At 50.3% G+C, this 19,389-nt stretch overlaps 1 protein-coding gene across 1 annotated transcript; it reads left to right on the top strand.

The window, feature by feature from the left end:
• The first annotated feature begins 599 nt into the window (after nucleotides 1–599).
• On the top strand, nucleotides 600–7,058 carry LOC142245701 (cardiotrophin-1-like). Its single transcript, XM_075318640.1, has 3 exons — nucleotides 600–681; nucleotides 3,927–4,045; nucleotides 5,802–7,058. Exons 1-3 carry the CDS (start codon nucleotides 666–668, stop codon nucleotides 6,225–6,227), a joined length of 561 nt encoding a protein of 186 aa, XP_075174755.1. The 5' UTR covers nucleotides 600–665; the 3' UTR covers nucleotides 6,228–7,058.
• The last annotated feature ends 12,331 nt before the right edge of the window (nucleotides 7,059–19,389 follow it).

The raw sequence follows: 19,389 nt of genomic DNA on the forward strand, positions 1-19,389 counted from the left end.
TCGAGTGCGTTTTTGTAGATTTCTGCGAATGTTTCGTCTTTTCAGCGTTTTAAGGGTGCGTTTTTGTTGATTTCTGCGAATGTTTCGTCTTTTGCACGTTTTTCGGGTGCGTTTTTGTTGATTTCTGCGGATGTTCCGTCTTTTGTGCGTTTTTCGAGTGCGTTTTTGTAGATTTCTGCGAATGTTTCGTCTTTTCAGCGTTTTAAGGGTGCGTTTTTGTTGATTTCTGCGGATGTTCCGTCTTTTGAGCGTTTTTTTTCTGATTCCACTTTTGTAAAATTCCTGATGGGATCTGCTCCGGTCTGGCCGTGACCAATCAGAGGCTGCAAAAAAACCCTCCTCAAAAACTTTTCAAAAACGCCACAAATCCGCCTCCAAATCCCAAAACTCTTAAAACTTTGGCTAAGTTTATTTATTTATTTTCAGAAAGAAACAAAAAGATTCCTCCGCGGAGAGAAAACAAGCAATTAACCCCTTGCTCCGGTGCTCGCGGCCCCCGGGGTGGGTTTGGGGGTCCGGAGCGGCCGGCGGAGGGGGAGGGGAGGGGTGTGATGACGTCACGGGGAGAACTTCCAGAGAAACTTGTCAGTGGGAGGAGACGAGATCCAGGAATAAAGGAGGAGAGGAGCAGCTGCGGCCGGAGCCCGGGACACAGCACTGCCGGGATGGAGGTGATCACAGGTAGGACTACAACTCCCAGCAGCTCCGGGGTCATGGGATGGATCTGCAGGGACGGGGAGGCTCGTGCACTTCTTAAACTTATTGAGTCACGTGGCGGATAACAGAGAGCAGTAGACTGCAGCCCTCTGTCCTGCCCCCTGGATGAGACATTGTCCCGGCAGCTGCTGAGGAATAACCGAGAGCTAACGGCACGTGTATCCCTCGTGTATCTAAGCCTGAGGTATCACATCACACTGCAGCCCAATGTATCTCATCTATGTGCCTAATGTGCAACTGATGCCTCATATAGAGGGATTAGATACACGGCTCAGCAGACAGTATCACACAGGAGAGGATTAGATACACAGCTCAGCAGACAGTATCACACAGGAGAGGATAAGATACACAGCTCAGCAGACAGTATCACACAGGAGAGGGTTAGATACACAGCTCAGCAGACAGTATCACACAGGAGAGGATTAGATACACAGCTCAGCAGACAGTATCACACAGGAGAGGATTAGATACACAGCTCAGCAGACAGTATCACACAGGAGAGGATAAGATACACAGCTCAGCAGACAGTATCACACAGGAGAGGATTAGATACACGGCTCAGCAGACAGTATCACACAGGAGAGGATAAGATACACAGCTCAGCAGACAGTATCACACAGGAGAGGATTAGATACACGGCTCAGCAGACAGTATCACACAGGAGAGGATAAGATACACAGCTCAGCAGACAGTATCACACAGGAGAGGATTAGATACACAGCTCAGCAGACAGTATCACACAGGAGAGGATTAGATACACTGCTCAGCAGACAGTATCACACAGGAAAGGATTAGATACACAGCTCAGCAGACAGTATCACACAGGAGAGGATTAGATACACGGCTCAGCAGACAGTATCACACAGGAGAGGATTAGATACACAGCTCAGCAGACAGTATCACACAGGAGAGGATTAGATACACTGCTCAGCAGACAGTATCACACAGGAAAGGATTAGATACACAGCTCAGCAGACAGTATCACACAGGAGAGGATTAGATACACGGCTCAGCAGACAGTATCACACAGGAGAGGATAAGATACACAGCTCAGCAGACAGTATCACACAGGAGAGGATTAGATACACGGCTCAGCAGACAGTATCACACAGGAGAGGATTAGATACACGGCTCAGCAGACAGTATCACACAGGAGAGGATTAGATACACGGCTCAGCAGACAGTATCACACAGGAGAGGATTAGATACACAGCTCAGCAGACAGTATCACACAGGAGAGGATTAGATACACAGCTCAGCAGACAGTATCACACAGGAGAGGATTAGATACACTGCTCAGCAGACAGTATCACACAGGAAAGGATTAGATACACGGCTCAGCAGACAGTATCACACAGGAGAGGATTAGATACACGGCTCAGCAGACAGTATCACACAGGAGAGGATAAGATACACAGCTCAGCAGACAGTATCACACAGGAGAGGATTAGATACACGGCTCAGCAGACAGTATCACACAGGAGAGGATTAGATACACGGCTCAGCAGACAGTATCACACAGGAGAGGATTAGATACACGGCTCAGCAGACAGTATCACACAGGAGAGGATTAGATACACGGCTCAGCAGACATTATCACACAGGAGAGGATTAGATACACGGCTCAGCAGACAGTATCACACAGGAGAGGATTAGATACACAGCTCAGCAGACAGTATCACACAGGAGAGGATTAGATACACAGCTCAGCAGACAGTATCACACTGCAGCCCAATGTATCTCATCTATGTGCCTAATGTGCAACTGATGCCTCATATATAGAGGGGATTAGATACACGGCTCAGCAGACAGTATCACACAGGAGAGGATTAGATACACGGCTCAGCAGACAGTATCACACAGGAGGGGATTAGATACACGGCTCAGCAGACAGTATCACACAGGAGAGGATTAGATACACAGCTCAGCAGATAGTATCACACAGGAGAGGATTAGATACACAGCTCAGCAGACAGTATCACACAGGAGAGGATTAGATACACGGCTCAGCAGACAGTATCACACAGGAGAGGATTAGATACACAGCTCAGCAGACAGTATCACACAGGAGAGGATTAGATACACGGCTCAGCAGACAGTATCACACAGGAGGGGATTAGATACACGGCTCAGCAGACAGTATCACACAGGAGAGGATTAGATACACAGCTCAGCAGACAGTATCACACAGGAGAGGATTAGATACACGGCTCAGCAGACAGAATCACACAGGAGAGGATTAGATACATGGCTCAGCAGACAGTATCACACAGGAGAGGATTAGATACACAGCTCAGCAGACAGTATCACACAGGAGAGGATTAGATACACAGCTCAGCAGACAGTATTACACAGGAGAGGATTAGATACACGGCTCAGCAGACGGTATTACACAGGAGAGGATTAGATACACAGCTCAGCAGACAGTATTACACAGGAGAGGATTAGATACACGGCTCAGCAGACGGTATCACACAGGAGAGGATTAGATACACGGCTCAGCAGACAGTATCACACAGGAGAGGATTAGATACACAGCTCAGCAGACAGTATCACACAGGAGAGGATTAGATACACGGCTCAGCAGACAGTATCACACAGGAGAGGATTAGATACACGGCTCAGCAGACAGTATCACACAGGAGAGGATTAGATACACGGCTCAGCAGACAGTATCACACAGGAGAGGATTAGATACACGGCTCAGCAGACAGTATCACACAGGAGAGGATTAGATACACGGCTCAGCAGACAGTATCACACAGGAGAGGATTAGATACACGGCTCAGCAGACAGTATCACACAGGAGAGGATTAGATACACGGCTCAGCAGACAGTATCACACAGGAGAGGATTAGATACACGGCTCAGCAGACAGTATCACACAGGAGAGGATTAGATACACGGCTCAGCAGACAGTATCACACAGGACAGGATTAGATACACGGCTCAGCAGACAGTATCACACAGGATAGGATTGGATACGTGGCCCATGGGGCGGTATCCATGGCTTTTTGTGGGTGATACTTGGCCTCCCGGGAATCCGCTGTGGGAGGTAATAATGAGGCCATTGTTCTCCTGTCGGTGTCTTGGGATTTATGTTCCTCTATTAGCAGGGAATTATTTATGGTTTCTTAAAGGGGCCGTCCTCCTGGCTGAGTTGTCAGAGCCGCCTCTGGTCACTGATCTTCTTCTCTTGTTGTCGGCAGAACATCTGGTGGGAATCCTGAGCCGCTCCCAGGAGCAAGACGGGAAGGAGGCGAAGCGGCAGGCGCTGCTGCTGGTCAGTATGGCCAAGTCCCAGGCCGACACCCTGGTGGAGACTTATGTAAGTGGCATCGGGGACCTGAGGAGGCGGGTGGTGTGACATCGGGGACCTGAGGAGGCGGGTGGTGTGACATCGGGGACCTGAGGAGGCGGGTGGTGTGACATCGGGGACCTGAGGAGGCGGGTGGTGTGACATCGGGGACCTGAGGAGGCGGGTGGTGTGGCATTGGGGACCTGAGGGGGCGGGTGGTGTGACATCGGGGACCTGAGGGGGCGGGTGGTGTGGCATTGGGGACCTGAGGGGGCGGGTGGTGTGGACAGGTGATGTAGGATTGGGACCTGAGCGGGCGGGTGGTGTGGACAGGTGGTGTGGCATTGGGGACCTGAGGGGGCGGGTGGTGCGGACAGGTGATGTAGGATTGGGACCTGAGGGGGCGGGTGGTGTGGACAGGTGATGTAGGATTGGGACCTGAGGGGGCGGGTGGTGTGGCATCGGGGATCTGAGGGGACGGGTGGTGCGGACAGGTGATGTAGGATTGGGACCTGAGGGGGCGGGTGGTGTGGACAGGTGATGTGGGATTGGGACCTTAGGGGGCGGGTGGTGTGGACAGGTATCCGCCGATAAGTGGGGATGGGAATGTTTTACTGGTCTGTGCCCAGTAATCTCGAAAGGTGTGATATTCCCATCTGGGGCTTTACAGTCTGTGGTGACCACGGATAATTAAAGTCTAGCAAACCTTATTTTTTTCTTAATTTGTCGATATTATGCAAATACTTTGAAAGAGCTGTTTTAGCTGACTAGTTCATGCTCTTTTACAAGATTCTTTGAACTGCTGCTCTAGCGAAAATCTGAAGTCTGAGCATGGCGGACAGGAGCAAAGAAAATCACACAGGGAGAAGGCCTGTGAATTATATTTTTAGTAGTGACTCTTGCTATAGCAGCAGTTCAAAGCAGCTTATAAAAGTACATGAATTAGGCAGATAAAACAGCACTTTCAGTGTTTTGTGTGTAATATACTCCATTGCCTTATTTTGGTTTCTTTTCTCTTAAACCCCATGCTATTTTAGCTGCTTGGTTCATTCTTTTTTACAAGCTTCTTTGAACTGCTGCTCTATCAAACATCTGCACTTGAACACACACTCTCCGAGTGAGCTTCTTTGCTCCCCTAGCCATGTCCACATAGGGAGACTTTGTAAACAGTTTGAGTATAAATTTTTGCAGAGCAGCAGTTCAAAGCAGCTTATAAAAGAGCATGAACTTAGCAAATAAAACAGCATTTTCAGCAGGGTATTTGGGAGAGAAGGATCTAAAATAATAAAATATAATACAAAAAATAATAGTTTTAAAAATGTTTTACTAGAGCATTCTATTTAATAAAGATCCTCATGGGGCAGACCATGAATGAAAGGTTCCCCTGAGGGTGGTTGGATTGAGAACTAGTTGGGGGCTGACTGACGGTAAAACTGTTTGATTTTTAGGCTTTTAGAGTAAGAAACCTTATTGGATATAAAGCAGGGGATGGAAGTCCAGCAGAATTGTGAATGCAGCTCTGGAAGTGGCTGGCTTTATGCACTTGCCGTGGTCATGTCAAGGTTTTTATCTTTTCCAAAATGTGTGGCATGACTGACGGGTGGATAAACCCTTGGCCTTGATTTTCGGCGCTCGTCTGTTGGCGTCGCGCAGTATTTTTAGTTTTCTCCGCTCCGACGCCGACCTGCATGTAATGTTTCCAGGAGGTGACTTCATCTCCTGAAATAACTTTTATAATCCTCCATGTCTGCTGCTCCGGTAACTCCAATCTTTCATCTCTTCTCAGCTCAGTCAACAAGGGCCTCCGTTCTCCGACAATGGAGCTGCCGTCCCTCAATCAAAGATCAAAGACCTCCCGGCCTTGGAGCAGAGCAGCCTCCCGTCCTCTCCGTGGAAGCGCCTGGCTCTCGGCCTCGGAGCGTTCTCCTCGCTCAGCGAGTGGTTGGCTTCTGTCCTCCTCTGGCAGAAATCCCTCAATCCTAAAGCCTGGGAGCTTCTCAATCTCCTGGAAATCGCGGAAAATAATTCCCGAGCCATCAGTTCCAACCTGACCACGCTCCTGGGGCGACAAGATATCTCCACTCCTTCTCTGACGACTCTGTCCACCATAAAGAAGAAGGTGGCCGGCTACATGGTCTGTAAGAGCTTTTACGAATGGCTCAATCAGACAGAGAGGGACCTGGTGATCATCCTAGCGGAAAGCTCCGTGTAGTCCTCTTCCACCAGGAGGTCTTAGACATCATCTTACCAAACCCTGAACCTTCTTTGGACACTGCTAGTTAGACATGTCTACCTCAACGAGGACAAGAGTTGTAGAATTTGCTTCCTTTTGCACTGGGGCTTCAGAGGTAGACTTTGACCAAGTATCTGGTCCAGTGGTGGAGAGGACTTCTCATTCCAACGACTGGAGATGCAGAGGGGTGATTAATGACATCTAAGGCTTCCAAGTCCACCCATGATCCAAGAGGTTTCAAGAGTCAATGGAGAATACCTTGGACAATGTTTCATCCTCCCCAGAACATCTTCAGTGGTTGCTCCTCTCGTGGTAGAACGTTTGAAGGTTGTAGACACTAGTGTGACCTTTCTTCTATGTCTCAGCACCGCAGCTCAAGTCTCCGACCCGGGAAAATGTAGTTGTCCCATGGACAAGTCCTGATGGATTTCTCCTGAGGTCTGAGTCTCGTTTGGCCTTCTGACCTCTGGCACCATATTGAGCTTCAGGTTCCCGGGCTTCTCTCATTGTTCTCAGGTGGGAACAATGGATGGCACAGAAACTGGGGAGATAATCTTGGACCGTGTGACCGGTATCTGCGGATTGAGGCTCGGCGAGTCGTTGTGTTTGGTCATTGCTGGTTCTTGGCTCGATTTGTCACGAATCTTCCTACAAATCCAGACTGGTGGCCCTGAGCCCACGGCTGTCGGCCATAGCCGGACGGTTTATAGTCTACTAATCGTGAGGCTTCTGAATCTGCTGTAACTCAATTTTATAATGTTCCATAGAATTTCTATAAATATTGTCTGTTCTTAATAAAACCTTGAGTCCTACAAACCCTGGTGGCCTAATTGATCGGGAACCTACACGAGTGGAAGGGGATGGCCATCTTTTGGGAATTTATTTTTTCTTATTTGCATGTAGGGGTTTTTTCCTGCTATAGCCGCAGTTTTGTGCTGTCTATTGCTGGCTGCAGAATGAGTTTACAGAGGATCGGTCAGTGAGCTCGGCTTCTCGGGAGAGTTTCTCTTATCTGTCCTTATGTAGGGACACATAAAACCTGTAATAGCCGAACGGAGCAACATTTTTAATGAAATCAAAGTGCAATAGTGAAGTAAAATGTCCCCAGAGGTGGCCGATGCCTTCTCCATAGCGACACATTACATCCGCTCTGGTCACATCCAGAGCTGCAGACAAATCCTCATCTCTAATGTTCTGCTGAAAGTGAGTGAGGAATTTCTTGCAGCTTCAGGTGTAATCGAGTATAAAGATGCCCAAAAACCAGATCCAACCGTCATTCCTCCCAATACACGTGCACGCTCGGCTGAGATGAGCGTGCACGTGCTTCCACTAGTTAGAGGGGAGATAGGACGTTGCCAGACGACTTCTGCTGAGATTTAGCAGGCTCCGCCCACTTCTGAGATTCTCCCGCACATAATCTAGTGTGACGCGTTCGGGCATCTTAAGATTGATGTAAATAAAGATGAAAAACTCTGAGAGGAGAAAATGGAGACGTCGATAAACCGGCCGCGTGTTTATCTGGAGGGTCTGTCCTAGTGAACGCTGACACTGGGGCACTGCACTGGGTGGAGCGTGCATATAATCTGCTGTATCCTCCGGCTGCACTGGGTGGAGCGTGCATATAATCTGCTGTATCCTCCGGGTGCAGCCTGCATATAATCTGCTGTATCCTCTGGGTGGAGCGTGCATATAACCTGCTGTATCCTCTGGGTGCAGCCTGCATATAATCTGCTGTATCCTCTGGGTGGAGCGTGCATATAATCTGCTGTATCCTCTGGCTGCACTGGGTGGAGCGTGCATATAATCTGCTGTATCCTCCGGCTGCACTGGGTGGAGCCTGCATATAATCTGCTGTATCCTCTGGGTGGAGCGTGCATATAATCTGCTGTATCCTCTGGGTGGAGCGTGCATATAACCTGCTGTATCCTCTGGGTGCAGCCTGCATATAATCTGCTGTATCCTCTGGGTGGAGCGTGCATATAATCTGCTGTATCCTCTGGCTGCACTGGGTGGAGCGTGCATATAATCTGCTGTATCCTCCGGCTGCACTGGGTGGAGCCTGCATATAATCTGCTGTATCCTCTGGGTGGAGCCTGCATATAATCTGCTGTATCCTCTGGCTGCACTGGGTGGAGCGTGCATATAATCTGCTGTATCCTCCGGCTGCACTGGGTGGAGCGTGCATATAATCTGCTGTATCCTCTGGATGCAGCCTGCATATAATCTGCTGTATCCTCTGGGTGGAGCGTGCATATAATCTGCTGTATCCTCCGGCTGCACTGGGTGGAGCGTGCATATAATCTGCTGTATCCTCCGGCTGCACTGGGTGGAGCGTGCATATAATCTGCTGTATCCTCCGGCTGCACTGGGTGGAGCGTGCATATAATCTGCTGTATCCTCCGGCTGCACTGGGTGGAGCGTGCATATAATCTGCTGTATCCTCTGGGTGGAGCGTGCATATAATCTGCTGTATCCTCTGGGTGGAGCGTGCATATAATCTGCTGTATCCTCTGGGTGGAGCGTGCATATAATCTGCTGTATCCTCCGGCTGCACTGGGTGGAGCGTGGATATAATCTGCTGTATCCTCTGGGTGGAGCGTGCATATAATTTGCTGTATCCTCTGGGTGGAGCGTGCATATAATCCGCTGTATCCTCTAGGTGGAGCGTGCATATTATCTGCTGTATCCTCCGGCTGCACTGGGTGGAGCGTGCATATAATCTGCTGTATCCTCCGGCTGCACTGGGTGGAGCGTGCATATAATCTGCTGTATCCTCCAGCTGCACTGGGTGGAGCGTGCATATAATCTGCTGTATCCTCCGGCTGCACTGGGTGGAGCGTGCATATAATCTGCTGTATCCTCCGGCTGCACTGGGTGGAGCGTGCATATAATCTGCTGTATCCTCCGGCTGCACTGGGTGGAGCGTGCATATAATCTGCTGTATCCTCCGGCTGCACTGGGTGGAGCGTGCATATAATCTGCTGTATCCTCTGGGTGGAGCGTGCATATAATCTGCTGTATCCTCTGGGTGGAGCGTGCATATAATCTGCTGTATCCTCCGGCTGCACTGGGTGGAGCGTGGATATAATCTGCTGTATCCTCTGGGTGGAGCGTGCATATAATTTGCTGTATCCTCTGGGTGGAGCGTGCATATAATCCGCTGTATCCTCTAGGTGGAGCGTGCATATTATCTGCTGTATCCTCTGGGTGGAGCGTGCATATAATTTGCTGTATCCTCTGGGTGGAGCGTGCATATAATTTGCTGTATCCTCTGGGTGGAGCGTGCATATAATTTGCTGTATCCTCTGGGTGGAGCGTGCATATAATCTGCTGTATCCTCTGGGTGGCGCGTGCATATAATTTGCTGTATCCTCTGGGTGGAGCGTGCATATAATCTGCTGTATCCTCTGGGTGGAGCGTGCATATAATTTGCTGTATCCTCTGGGTGGAGCGTGTATATAATCTGCTGTATCCTCTGGGTGGAGCCAGCATATAATCTGCTGTATCCTCCGGGTGGAGCGTGCATATAATCTGCTGTATCCTCTGGGTGGAGCGTGCATATAATCTGCTGTATCCTCCGAGTGGAGCGTGCATATAATCTGCTGTATCCTCTGGGTGGAGCGTGCATATAATCTGCTGTATCCTCTGGGTGGAGCGTGCATATAATCTGCTGTATCCTCCGGGTGGAGCGTGCATATAATCTGCTGTATCCTCTGGGTGGAGCGTGCATATAATCTGCTGTATCCTCTGGGTGGAGCGTGCATATAATCTGCTGTATCCTCTGGGTGGAGCGTGCATATAATCTGCTCTATCCTCTGGGTAGAGCGTGCATATAATCTGCTGTATCCTCTGGGTGGAGCGTGCATATAATCTTCTCTATCCTCTGGGTGGAGCGTGCATATAATCTGCTGTATCCTCTGGGTGGAGCGTGCATATAATCTGCTCTATCCTCTGGGTGGAGCGTGCATATAATCTGCTCTATCCTCTGGGTGGAGCGTGCATATAATCTGCTCTATCCTCTGGGTAGAGCGTGCATATAATCTGCTGTATCCTCTGGGTAGAGCGTGCATATAATCTGCTGTATCCTCCGGGTGGAGCGTGCATATAATCTGCTGTATCCTCCGGGTGGAGCGTGCATATAATCTGCTGTATCCTCTGGGTGGAGCGTGCATATAATCCGCTGTATCCTCTGGGTGGAGCCTGCATATAATCTGCTGTATCCTCTGGGTGGAGCCTGCATATAATTTGCTGTATCCTCCGGGTGGAGCGTGCATATAATCTGCTGTATCCTCTGGGTGGAGCGTGCATATAATCTGCTGTATCCTCTGGGTGGAGCGTGCATATAATCTGCTGTATCCTCTGGGTGGAGCGTGCATATAATCTGCTGTATCCTCTGGGTGGAGCGTGCATATAATCTGCTCTATCCTCTGGGTGGAGCGTGCATATAATCTGCTCTATCCTCTGGGTAGAGCGTGCATATAATCTGCTCTATCCTCTGGGTAGAGCGTGCATATAATCTGCTCTATCCTCTGGGTAGAGCGTGCATATAATCTGCTGTATCCTCTGGGTAGAGCGTGCATATAATCTGCTCTATCCTCTGGGTAGAGCGTGCATATAATCTGCTCTATCCTCTGGGTAGAGCGTGCATATAATCTGCTCTATCCTCTGGGTAGAGCGTGCATATAATCTGCTCTATCCTCTGGGTAGAGCGTGCATATAATCTGCTGTATCCTCTGGGTAGAGCGTGCATATAATCTGCTGTATCCTCCGGGTGGAGCGTGCATATAATCTGCTGTATCCTCTGGGTAGAGCGTGCATATAATCTGCTGTATCCTCTGGGTGGAGCGTGCATATAATCTGCTGTATCCTCTGGGTGGAGCGTGCATATAATCTGCTGTATCCTCTGGGTGGAGCGTGCATATAATCTGCTGTATCCTCTGGGTGGAGCGTGCATATAATCTGCTGTATCCTCTGGGTGGAGCGTGCATATAATCTGCTGTATCCTCCGGCTGCACTGGGTGGAGCCTGCATATAATCTGCTGTATCCTCTGGGTGGAGCGTGCATATAATCTGCTGTATCCTCCGGGTGGAGCGTGCATATAATCTGCTGTATCCTCTGGGTGGAGCGTGCATATAATCTGCTGTATCCTCTGGGTGGAGCGTGCATATAATCTGCTGTATCCTCTGGGTGGAGCGTGCATATAATCTGCTGTATCCTCTGGGTGGAGCGTGCATATAATCTGCTGTATCCTCTGGGTGGAGCGTGCATATAATCTGCTGTATCCTCCGGGTGGAGCGTGCATATAATCTGCTGTATTCACCTGCGTGTGCCGGAGTGTGAGCCCCTGGCAATGATTAGGCTCGGTTGCAGTTAATCTTCCATTAGATGTTTACGTCTCTCTCCTCCGCGCCTCCTGTGTACATTGCAGGAATTCTTCCCTGCGGGGGCCTCCGCCTTCACATCCAGACTGCGCTGATTGTACTCGGCCCTGGCTGCAGCGGTCACACGACATCTGTAACTTTGTGCACACTGCAGAGCGTCTCCTCTCGTGTGCGGTGCAGATGAGTCTTTCCTGTCACACTCGGTCTCTCCTCGTTTCTGGCCAGCTCAATGTAGTCTCCTCTCTCTTCTGTCCCGCTCGACGTCTTCTCTCTTTTCTCTCTCATCCTGCTCGACGTCTTCTCATGTCCATCTTGACGTCTTCTCTCTTTTTGGTCCTCCTTGACATCTTTTTTTTTTTTTTTTCTCTCTTGTCCAGCTAGAGATCTCTATTTGGTCGCCTTCGACGTCTTCTCTCTATTCGGTCGCCTTCGACGTCTTCTCTCTATTCGGTCGCCCTCGACGTCTTCTCTCTATTCGGTCGCCTTCGACGTCTTCTCTCTATTCGGTCGCCCTCGACGTCTTCTCTCTATTCGGTCGCCCTCGACGTCTTCTCTCTATTCGGTCGCCTTCGACGTCTTCTCTCTATTCGGTCGCCCTCGACGTCTTCTCTCTATTCGGTCGCCCTCGACGTCCTTTTTCTCTCTCTCTCTCTTGTCAACCTCATCGTCTCCTCTCTTTTCGATCCGGCTCGATGTCTTCTCTCTTTCCACAGGGGAACGGCTGTAGCTAGTTATTAGCGGCAGGCTGGACGGCTGGTGCCCTGGTCTGGAGGGCGGCCATGATGTGACCGCACCACAGCTGTTTGGTCACGGTAAAGCCTCCACCAATCCCCTTAACGTTTCCCTTTGGGGAGTGGTGGAAGCAGAACCTATGACCAATACCTCCGATACAATATGTTGCAACTGGATGAGCACAAAAAATGTGAAGCCCGGCGCTGTACCCGTCATCTGTGCTTTAGGGCGATGAGGTCGAGGACCTGGCCCAGCAGCAGGATGCACGAGTCAGGCCTTGGCTCATAAATGATGCTCTTCCAGTACCGGGACCTAAAATAGCCGGTGCCCGGCTGTCCCGGAGGAGCTGCTCAGCTTTCGCTGCTCCGTCATGGATGCCAATGAGCCACAAGCTGCTGCTCTCCGGGATCATGTTGCACGGTGGTATGTCGTTACTATGCGAGATACTCTGACCTCAACGCCTTCTGTAAGCCATACCGACATAGGGTCACCGGTGAAGCCATGGTGGGGGGGGGCACCAAAAGCTGCAGATCAGGTAAAGCCCCGAATGTGGAGTGAGTTTAGTTTCACTCATCAAGAGTTTCGGGTTTCCACCAGTGAACAATGGCGGCTCAGACACCGGAGACCGGGGAGGGCGCGATACAATGGACCCGTCTGTGCTGGAGATGGAAATTTCTACTCTCGTCTTTTTCCTCCCCGAATTCATCGGAACAGATTTTCCACCATTAGAGTAAAATTCTGCTAAAACATTCGGCACAAAAAAGGAGAACAATCGAGTGTATATGCAAATGGAAATTTTTATTATCAAAAAAGGACAAACGCAAGACGGCAATAAAAAGAAAGTTAAAAACCACCACTAAATCAAGGGGGGCAAACACTGACGCAGACGTACAATATAGTTGTTGTTAATAGCCGTGGGAGAGGTGAACATGTGAAAGTGCTCTATTAACCCACCAAAAGAGGTGTGGTATGGTAATGGAATCTACGGTTCACAATCTCTGCTAGTCGTGGGAGAGGCATACGGTTAAAGGCAATGTGGAGAGGAGAGGTGCTGGCTATAGTATGGTCCTCTAGTCGTGGGAGAGAAAGGTAATGAAGATATAATGAGGAGTAACCAACATGCCGGAGTAGGTGGACAGTATCAGTACCCTGTTCAACTGACAATTGCAATGTATAAAGTCCAACCATAACCCAGGTATATAGAGTCTCCTCCTTGAAGAAGCAACAACACCTCGCGAAACATGCGTTGGTGGCGATCCCTTCCTTTCCTGGGTATGTGCATTATGTGATTTTATATACCTGACGTCAATAGCTGATTCTTTTTGTGGGCATGTGGTTTTTACTATGTACGTTTCCCTTGACAATTGACATCTTTTACTGGTATTATGCACTTGCACCTTATATTTTGTGGCATTATGTTTGCCAAAGAAGCTTCCTTTTTGGTACTTGCCTAAAGTAATGTTTGGTAAGGGTTAGCCCTTGGTCAGAAACTGCTGATGTGGTCCTCTACATGCCTGGGTGGGGTTGGACTTTATTATTGTATGTACTGCATTGTCAGTTGAATAGAGCACTGATATTTTCCACTTACCCCGGCGTGTTTGGTCACCACTAGAGGATCACATTGTAACCAGCATTTATTTTCCTCCATGGCTAATTGTTAACATTGGCAATATGCTTGCTAAGGAAATTTTTTTTTTTTTTGGCAGTTGCCTAAGTAATTTTTGGTGTATGCCCCCCTTGATTTAGTGGTAGTTTTTAACTTTCTTTTTCTTGCTGTCTTGCGTTTTGTCCTTTTTTGATAATAAAAATTTCCATTTGCATATACACTCGATTGTTCTCCTTTTTTGTACGCTACTACGAGTGGTGCATATACTCCGCCAGCGCAAGTGTGCTGGCGGAGTATTTACCTTATGGCTCGACCCTTGAGAAATTGTCTCATAAAACATTCGGCAGCTGGGGACCAGCCCCCGGCTTCCGATCACCGCGAGCTCCGGCAGCTGAACAGCAACAACTTCCCGGTTACACTACAGGTTTTGAGGCGCCGTGTGCTGCCGAAAATCACAAAGGGGTTATGCAACAGATGGGAGGGAGGTGACCATAGAAGGGGGTTGATCTGCAGCGGGAAAGGTTTGGCCTCAGGCCGTGCAGACGCTCAGCAGCTCCTCTCTCTGCTAAGACAAAGGACGTGCAGAGGTCACTGAACAGGGAGCAATGGAGCTGTATCCATCACCTGCAATGTAGTGAGCACGCTCTGTGCCATGTGCAGAGGTCATTATGCAGAGGGGGGTAGAGAGCATGCTCTGTGCCATGTGCAGAGGTCATTATGCAGAGGGGTGTAGAGAGCATGCTCTGTGCCATGTGCAGAGGTCATTATGCAGAGGGGGGTAGAGAGCATGCTCTGTGCCATGTGCAGAGGTCATTATGCAGAGGGGGGTAGAGAGCATGCTCTGTGCCATGTGCAGAGGTCATTATGCAGAGGGGGGTAGAGAGCATGCTCTGTGCCATGTGCAGAGGTCATTATGCAGAGGGGTGTAGAGAGCATGCTCTGTGCCATGTGCAGAGGTCATTATGCAGAGGGGGGTAGAGAGCATGCTCTGTGCCATGTGCAGAGGTCATTATGCAGAGGGGGGTAGAAAGCATGCTCTGTGCCATGTGCAGAGGTCATTATGCAGAGGGGTGTAGAGAGCATGCTCTGTGCCATGTGCAGAGGTCATTATGCAGAGGGGGGTAGAGAGCATGCTCTGTGCCATGTGCAGAGGTCATTATGCAGAGGGGGGTAGAAAGCATGCTCTGTGCCATGTGCAGAGGTCATTATGCAGAGGGGTGTAGAGAGCATGCTCTGTGCCATGTGCAGAGGTCATTATGCAGAGGGGGGTAGAGAGCATGCTCTGTGCCATGTGCAGAGGTCATTATGCAGAGGGGGGTAGAAAGCATGCTCTGTGCCATGTGCAGAGGTCATTATGCAGAGAGGAGTGTAGTGAGCATGCTCTGTGCCATGTGCAGAGGTCATTATGCAGAGGGGGGTAGAGAGCATGCTCTGTGCCATGTGCAGAGGTCATTATGCAGAGGGGTGTAGAGAGCATGCTCTGTGCCATGTGCAGAGGTCATTATGCAGAGGGGTGTAGAGAGCATGCTCTGTGCCATGTGCAGAGGTCATTATGCAGAGGGGGGTAGAAAGCATGCTCTGTGCCATGTGCAGAGGTCATTATGCAGAGAGGAGTGTAGAGAGCATGCTCTGCCATGTGCAGAGGTCATTATGCAGAGGGGTGTAGAGAGCATGCTCTGTGCCATGTGCAGAGGTCATTATGCAGAGAGGAGTGTAGAGAGCATGCTCTGTGCCATGTGCAGAGGTCATTATGCACAGATGGGTGTAGTGAGCATGCTCTGTGCCATGTGCAGAGGTCATTATGCAGAGGGGGGTGTAGAGAGCATGCTCTGTGCCATGTGCAGAGGTCATTATGCAGAGGAGTGTAGAGAGCATGCTCTGTGCCATGTGCAGAGGTCATTATGCAGAGGAGTGTAGAGAGCACGCTCTGTGCCATGTGCAGAGGTCATTATGCAGAGGAGTGTAGAGAGCATGCCCTGTGCCATGTGCAGAGGTCATTATGCAGAGGGGGGTGTAGAGAGCATGCTCTATGCCATGTGCAGAGGTCATTATGCAGAGAGGGCTGTAGAGAGCATGCCCTGTGCCATGTGCAGAGGTCATTATGCAGAGTGGGGTGTAGAGAGCATGCGCTATGCCATGTGCAGAGGTCATTACATAGAGAGGGGTGTAGAGAGCACGCTCTGTGCCATGTGCAGAGGTCATTATGTAGAGAGGGGTGTAGAGAGCATGCTCTGTGCCATGTGCAGAGGTCATTATGCAGAGGGGTGTAGAGAGCATGCCCTGTGCCATGTGCAGAGGTCATTATGCAGAGGGGGGTGTAGAGAGCATGCTCTATGCCATGTGCAGAGGTCATTATGCAGAGAGGGCTGTAGAGAGCATGCCCTGTGCCATGTGCAGAGGTCATTATGCAGAGTGGGGTGTAGAGAGCATGCGCTATGCCATGTGCAGAGGTCATTACATAGAGAGGGGTGTAGAGAGCATGCTCTGTGCCATGTGCAGAGGTCATTATGCAGAGGGGTGTAGAGAGCATGCTCTGTGCCATGTGCAGAGGTCATTATGCAGAGAGGGGTGTAGAGAGCATGCTCTGTGCCATGTGCAGAGGTCATTATGCAGAGAGGGGTGTAGAGAGCACGCTCTGTGCCATGTGCAGAGGTCATCATGCAGAGGGGTGTAGAGAGCATGCTCTGTGCCATGTGCAGAGGTCATTATGCAGAGAGGGGTGTAGAGAGCATGCTCTGTGCCATGTGCAGAGGTCATTATGCAGAGGGGTGTAGAGAGCATGCTCTGTGCCATGTGCAGAGGTCATTATGCAGAGGGGTGTAGAGAGCATGCTCTGTGCCATGTGCAGAGGTCATTATGTAGAGAGGGGTGTAGAGAGCATGCTCTGTGCCATGTGCAGATGTCATTATGCAGAGGGGGGTGTAGAGAGCATGCTCTGTGCCATGTGCAGAGGTCATTATGCAGAGAGGGGTGTAGAGAGCATGCTCTGTGCCATGTGCAGAGGTCATTATGCAGAGAGGTGTAGAGAGCATGCTCTGTGCCATGTGCAGAGGTCATTATGCAGAGGGGGGTGTAGAGAGCATGCTCTGTGCCATGTGCAGAGGTCATTATGCAGAGGGGGGTGTAGAGAGCATGCTCTGTGCCATGTGCAGAGGTCATTATGCAGAGGGGGGTGTAGAGAGCATGCTCTGTGCCATGTGCAGAGGTCATTATGCAGAGGGGGGTGTAGAGAGCATGCTCTGTGCCATGTGCAGAGGTCATTATGCAGAGGGGGGTAGAGAGCATGCTCTGTGCCATGTGCAGAGGTCATTATGCAGAGAGGAGTGTAGAGAGCATGCTCTGTGCCATGTGCAGAGGTCATTATGCAGAGGGGTGTAGAGAGCATGCTCTGTGCCATGTGCAGAGGTCATTATGCAGAGAGGAGTGTAGAGAGCATGCTCTGTGCCATGTGCAGAGGTCATTATGCAGAGAGGAGTGTAGTGAGCATGCTCTGTGCCATGTGCAGAGGTCATTATGCAGAGGAGTGTAGAGAGCATGCTCTGTGCCATGTGCAGAGGTCATTATGCAGAGGGGTGTAGAGAGCACGCTCTGTGCCATGTGCAGAGGTCATTATGCAGAGGAGTGTAGAGAGCATGCTCTGTGCCATGTGCAGAGGTCATTATGCAGAGGGGGGTAGAGAGCATGCTCTGTGCCATGTGCAGAGGTCATTATGCAGAGGGGGTAGAGAGCATGCTCTGTGCCATGTGCAGAGGTCATTATGCAGAGAGGGGTGTAGAGAGCACGCTCTGTGCCATGTGCAGAGGTCATTATGCAGAGGGGTGTAGAGAGCATGCCCTGTGCCATGTGCAGAGGTCATTATGCAGAGGGGGGTGTAGAGAGCATGCTCTATGCCATGTGCAGAGGTCATTATGCAGAGAGGGGTGTAGAGAGCATGCCCTGTGCCATGTGCAGAGGTCATTATGCAGAGGGGGGTGTAGAGAGCATGCGCTATGCCATGTGCAGAGGTCATTACATAGAGAGGGGTGTAGAGAGCATGCTCTGTGCCATGTGCAGAGGTCATTATGCAGAGGGGTGTAGAGAGCATGCTCTGTGCCATGTGCAGAGGTCATTATACAGAGAGGGGTGTAGAGAGCATGCTCTGTGCCATGTGCAGAGGTCATTATGCAGAGAGGGGTGTAGAGAGCACGCTCTGTGCCATGTGCAGAGGTCATCATGCAGAGGGGTGTAGAGAGCATGCTCTGTGCCATGTGCAGAGGTCATTATGCAGAGAGGGGTGTAGAGAGCACGCTCTGTGCCATGTGCAGAGGTCATTATGCAGAGGGGTGTAGAGAGCATGCTCTGTGCCATGTGCAGATGTCATTATGCAGAGGGGGGTGTAGAGAGCATGCTCTGTGCCATGTGCAGAGGTCATTATGCAGAGAGGGGTGTAGAGAGCATGCTCTGTGCCATGTGCAGAGGTCATTATGCAGAGGGGGGTGTAGTGAGCATGCTCTGTGCCATGTGCAGAGGTCATTATGCAAAGGAGTGTAGAGAGCATGCTCTGTGCCATGTGCAGAGGTCATTATGCAGAGGGGTGTAGAGAGCATGCTCTGTGCCATGTGCAGAGGTCATTATGCAGAGGGGGGTGTAGAGAGCATGCTCTGTGCCATGTGCAGAGGTCATTATGCAGAGGGGGGTAGAGAGCATGCTCTGTGCCATGTGCAGAGGTCATTATGCAGAGAGGAGTGTAGAGAGCATGCTCTGTGCCATGTGCAGAGGTCATTATGCAGAGGGGTGTAGAGAGCATGCTCTGTGCCATGTGCAGAGGTCATTATGCAGAGAGGAGTGTAGAGAGCATGCTCTGTGCCATGTGCAGAGGTCATTATGCAGAGATGGGTGTAGTGAGCATGCTCTGTGCCATGTGCAGAGGTCATTATGCAGAGGAGTGTAGAGAGCATGCTCTGTGCCATGTGCAGAGGTCATTATGCAGAGGGGTGTAGAGAGCATGCTCTGTGCCATGTGCAGAGGTCATTATGCAGAGGAGTGTAGAGAGCATGCTCTGTGCCATGTGCAGAGGTCATTATGCAGAGGGGGGTAGAGAGCATGCTCTGTGCCATGTGCATAGGTCATTATGCAGAGGGGGGTAGAGAGCATGCTCTGTGCCATGTGCAGAGGTCATTATGCAGAGAGGGGTGTAGAGAGCACGCTCTGTGCCATGTGCAGAGGTCATTATGCAGAGGGGTGTAGAGAGCATGCCCTGTGCCATGTGCAGAGGTCATTATGCAGAGGGGGGTGTAGAGAGCATGCTCTGTGCCATGTGCAGAGGTCATTATGCAGAGAGGGGTGTAGAGAGCATGCCCTGTGCCATGTGCAGAGGTCATTATGCAGAGGGGGGTGTAGAGAGCATGCGCTATGCCATGTGCAGAGGTCATTACATAGAGA

The sequence above is a fragment of the Anomaloglossus baeobatrachus genome, chromosome 7 (genome assembly GCF_048569485.1).
Source record: "Anomaloglossus baeobatrachus isolate aAnoBae1 chromosome 7, aAnoBae1.hap1, whole genome shotgun sequence".
Taxonomy (NCBI): domain Eukaryota; kingdom Metazoa; phylum Chordata; class Amphibia; order Anura; family Aromobatidae; genus Anomaloglossus; species Anomaloglossus baeobatrachus.

What these genes read in the sequence shown, in the direction of transcription:
- LOC142245701 (XM_075318640.1), top strand. An exon ending in ACACCCTGGTGGAGACTTAT is followed by an intron (nt 4,046 to 5,801) that starts GTAAGTGGCATC and finishes ATCTCTTCTCAG; the next exon opens with CTCAGTCAACAAGGGCCTCC.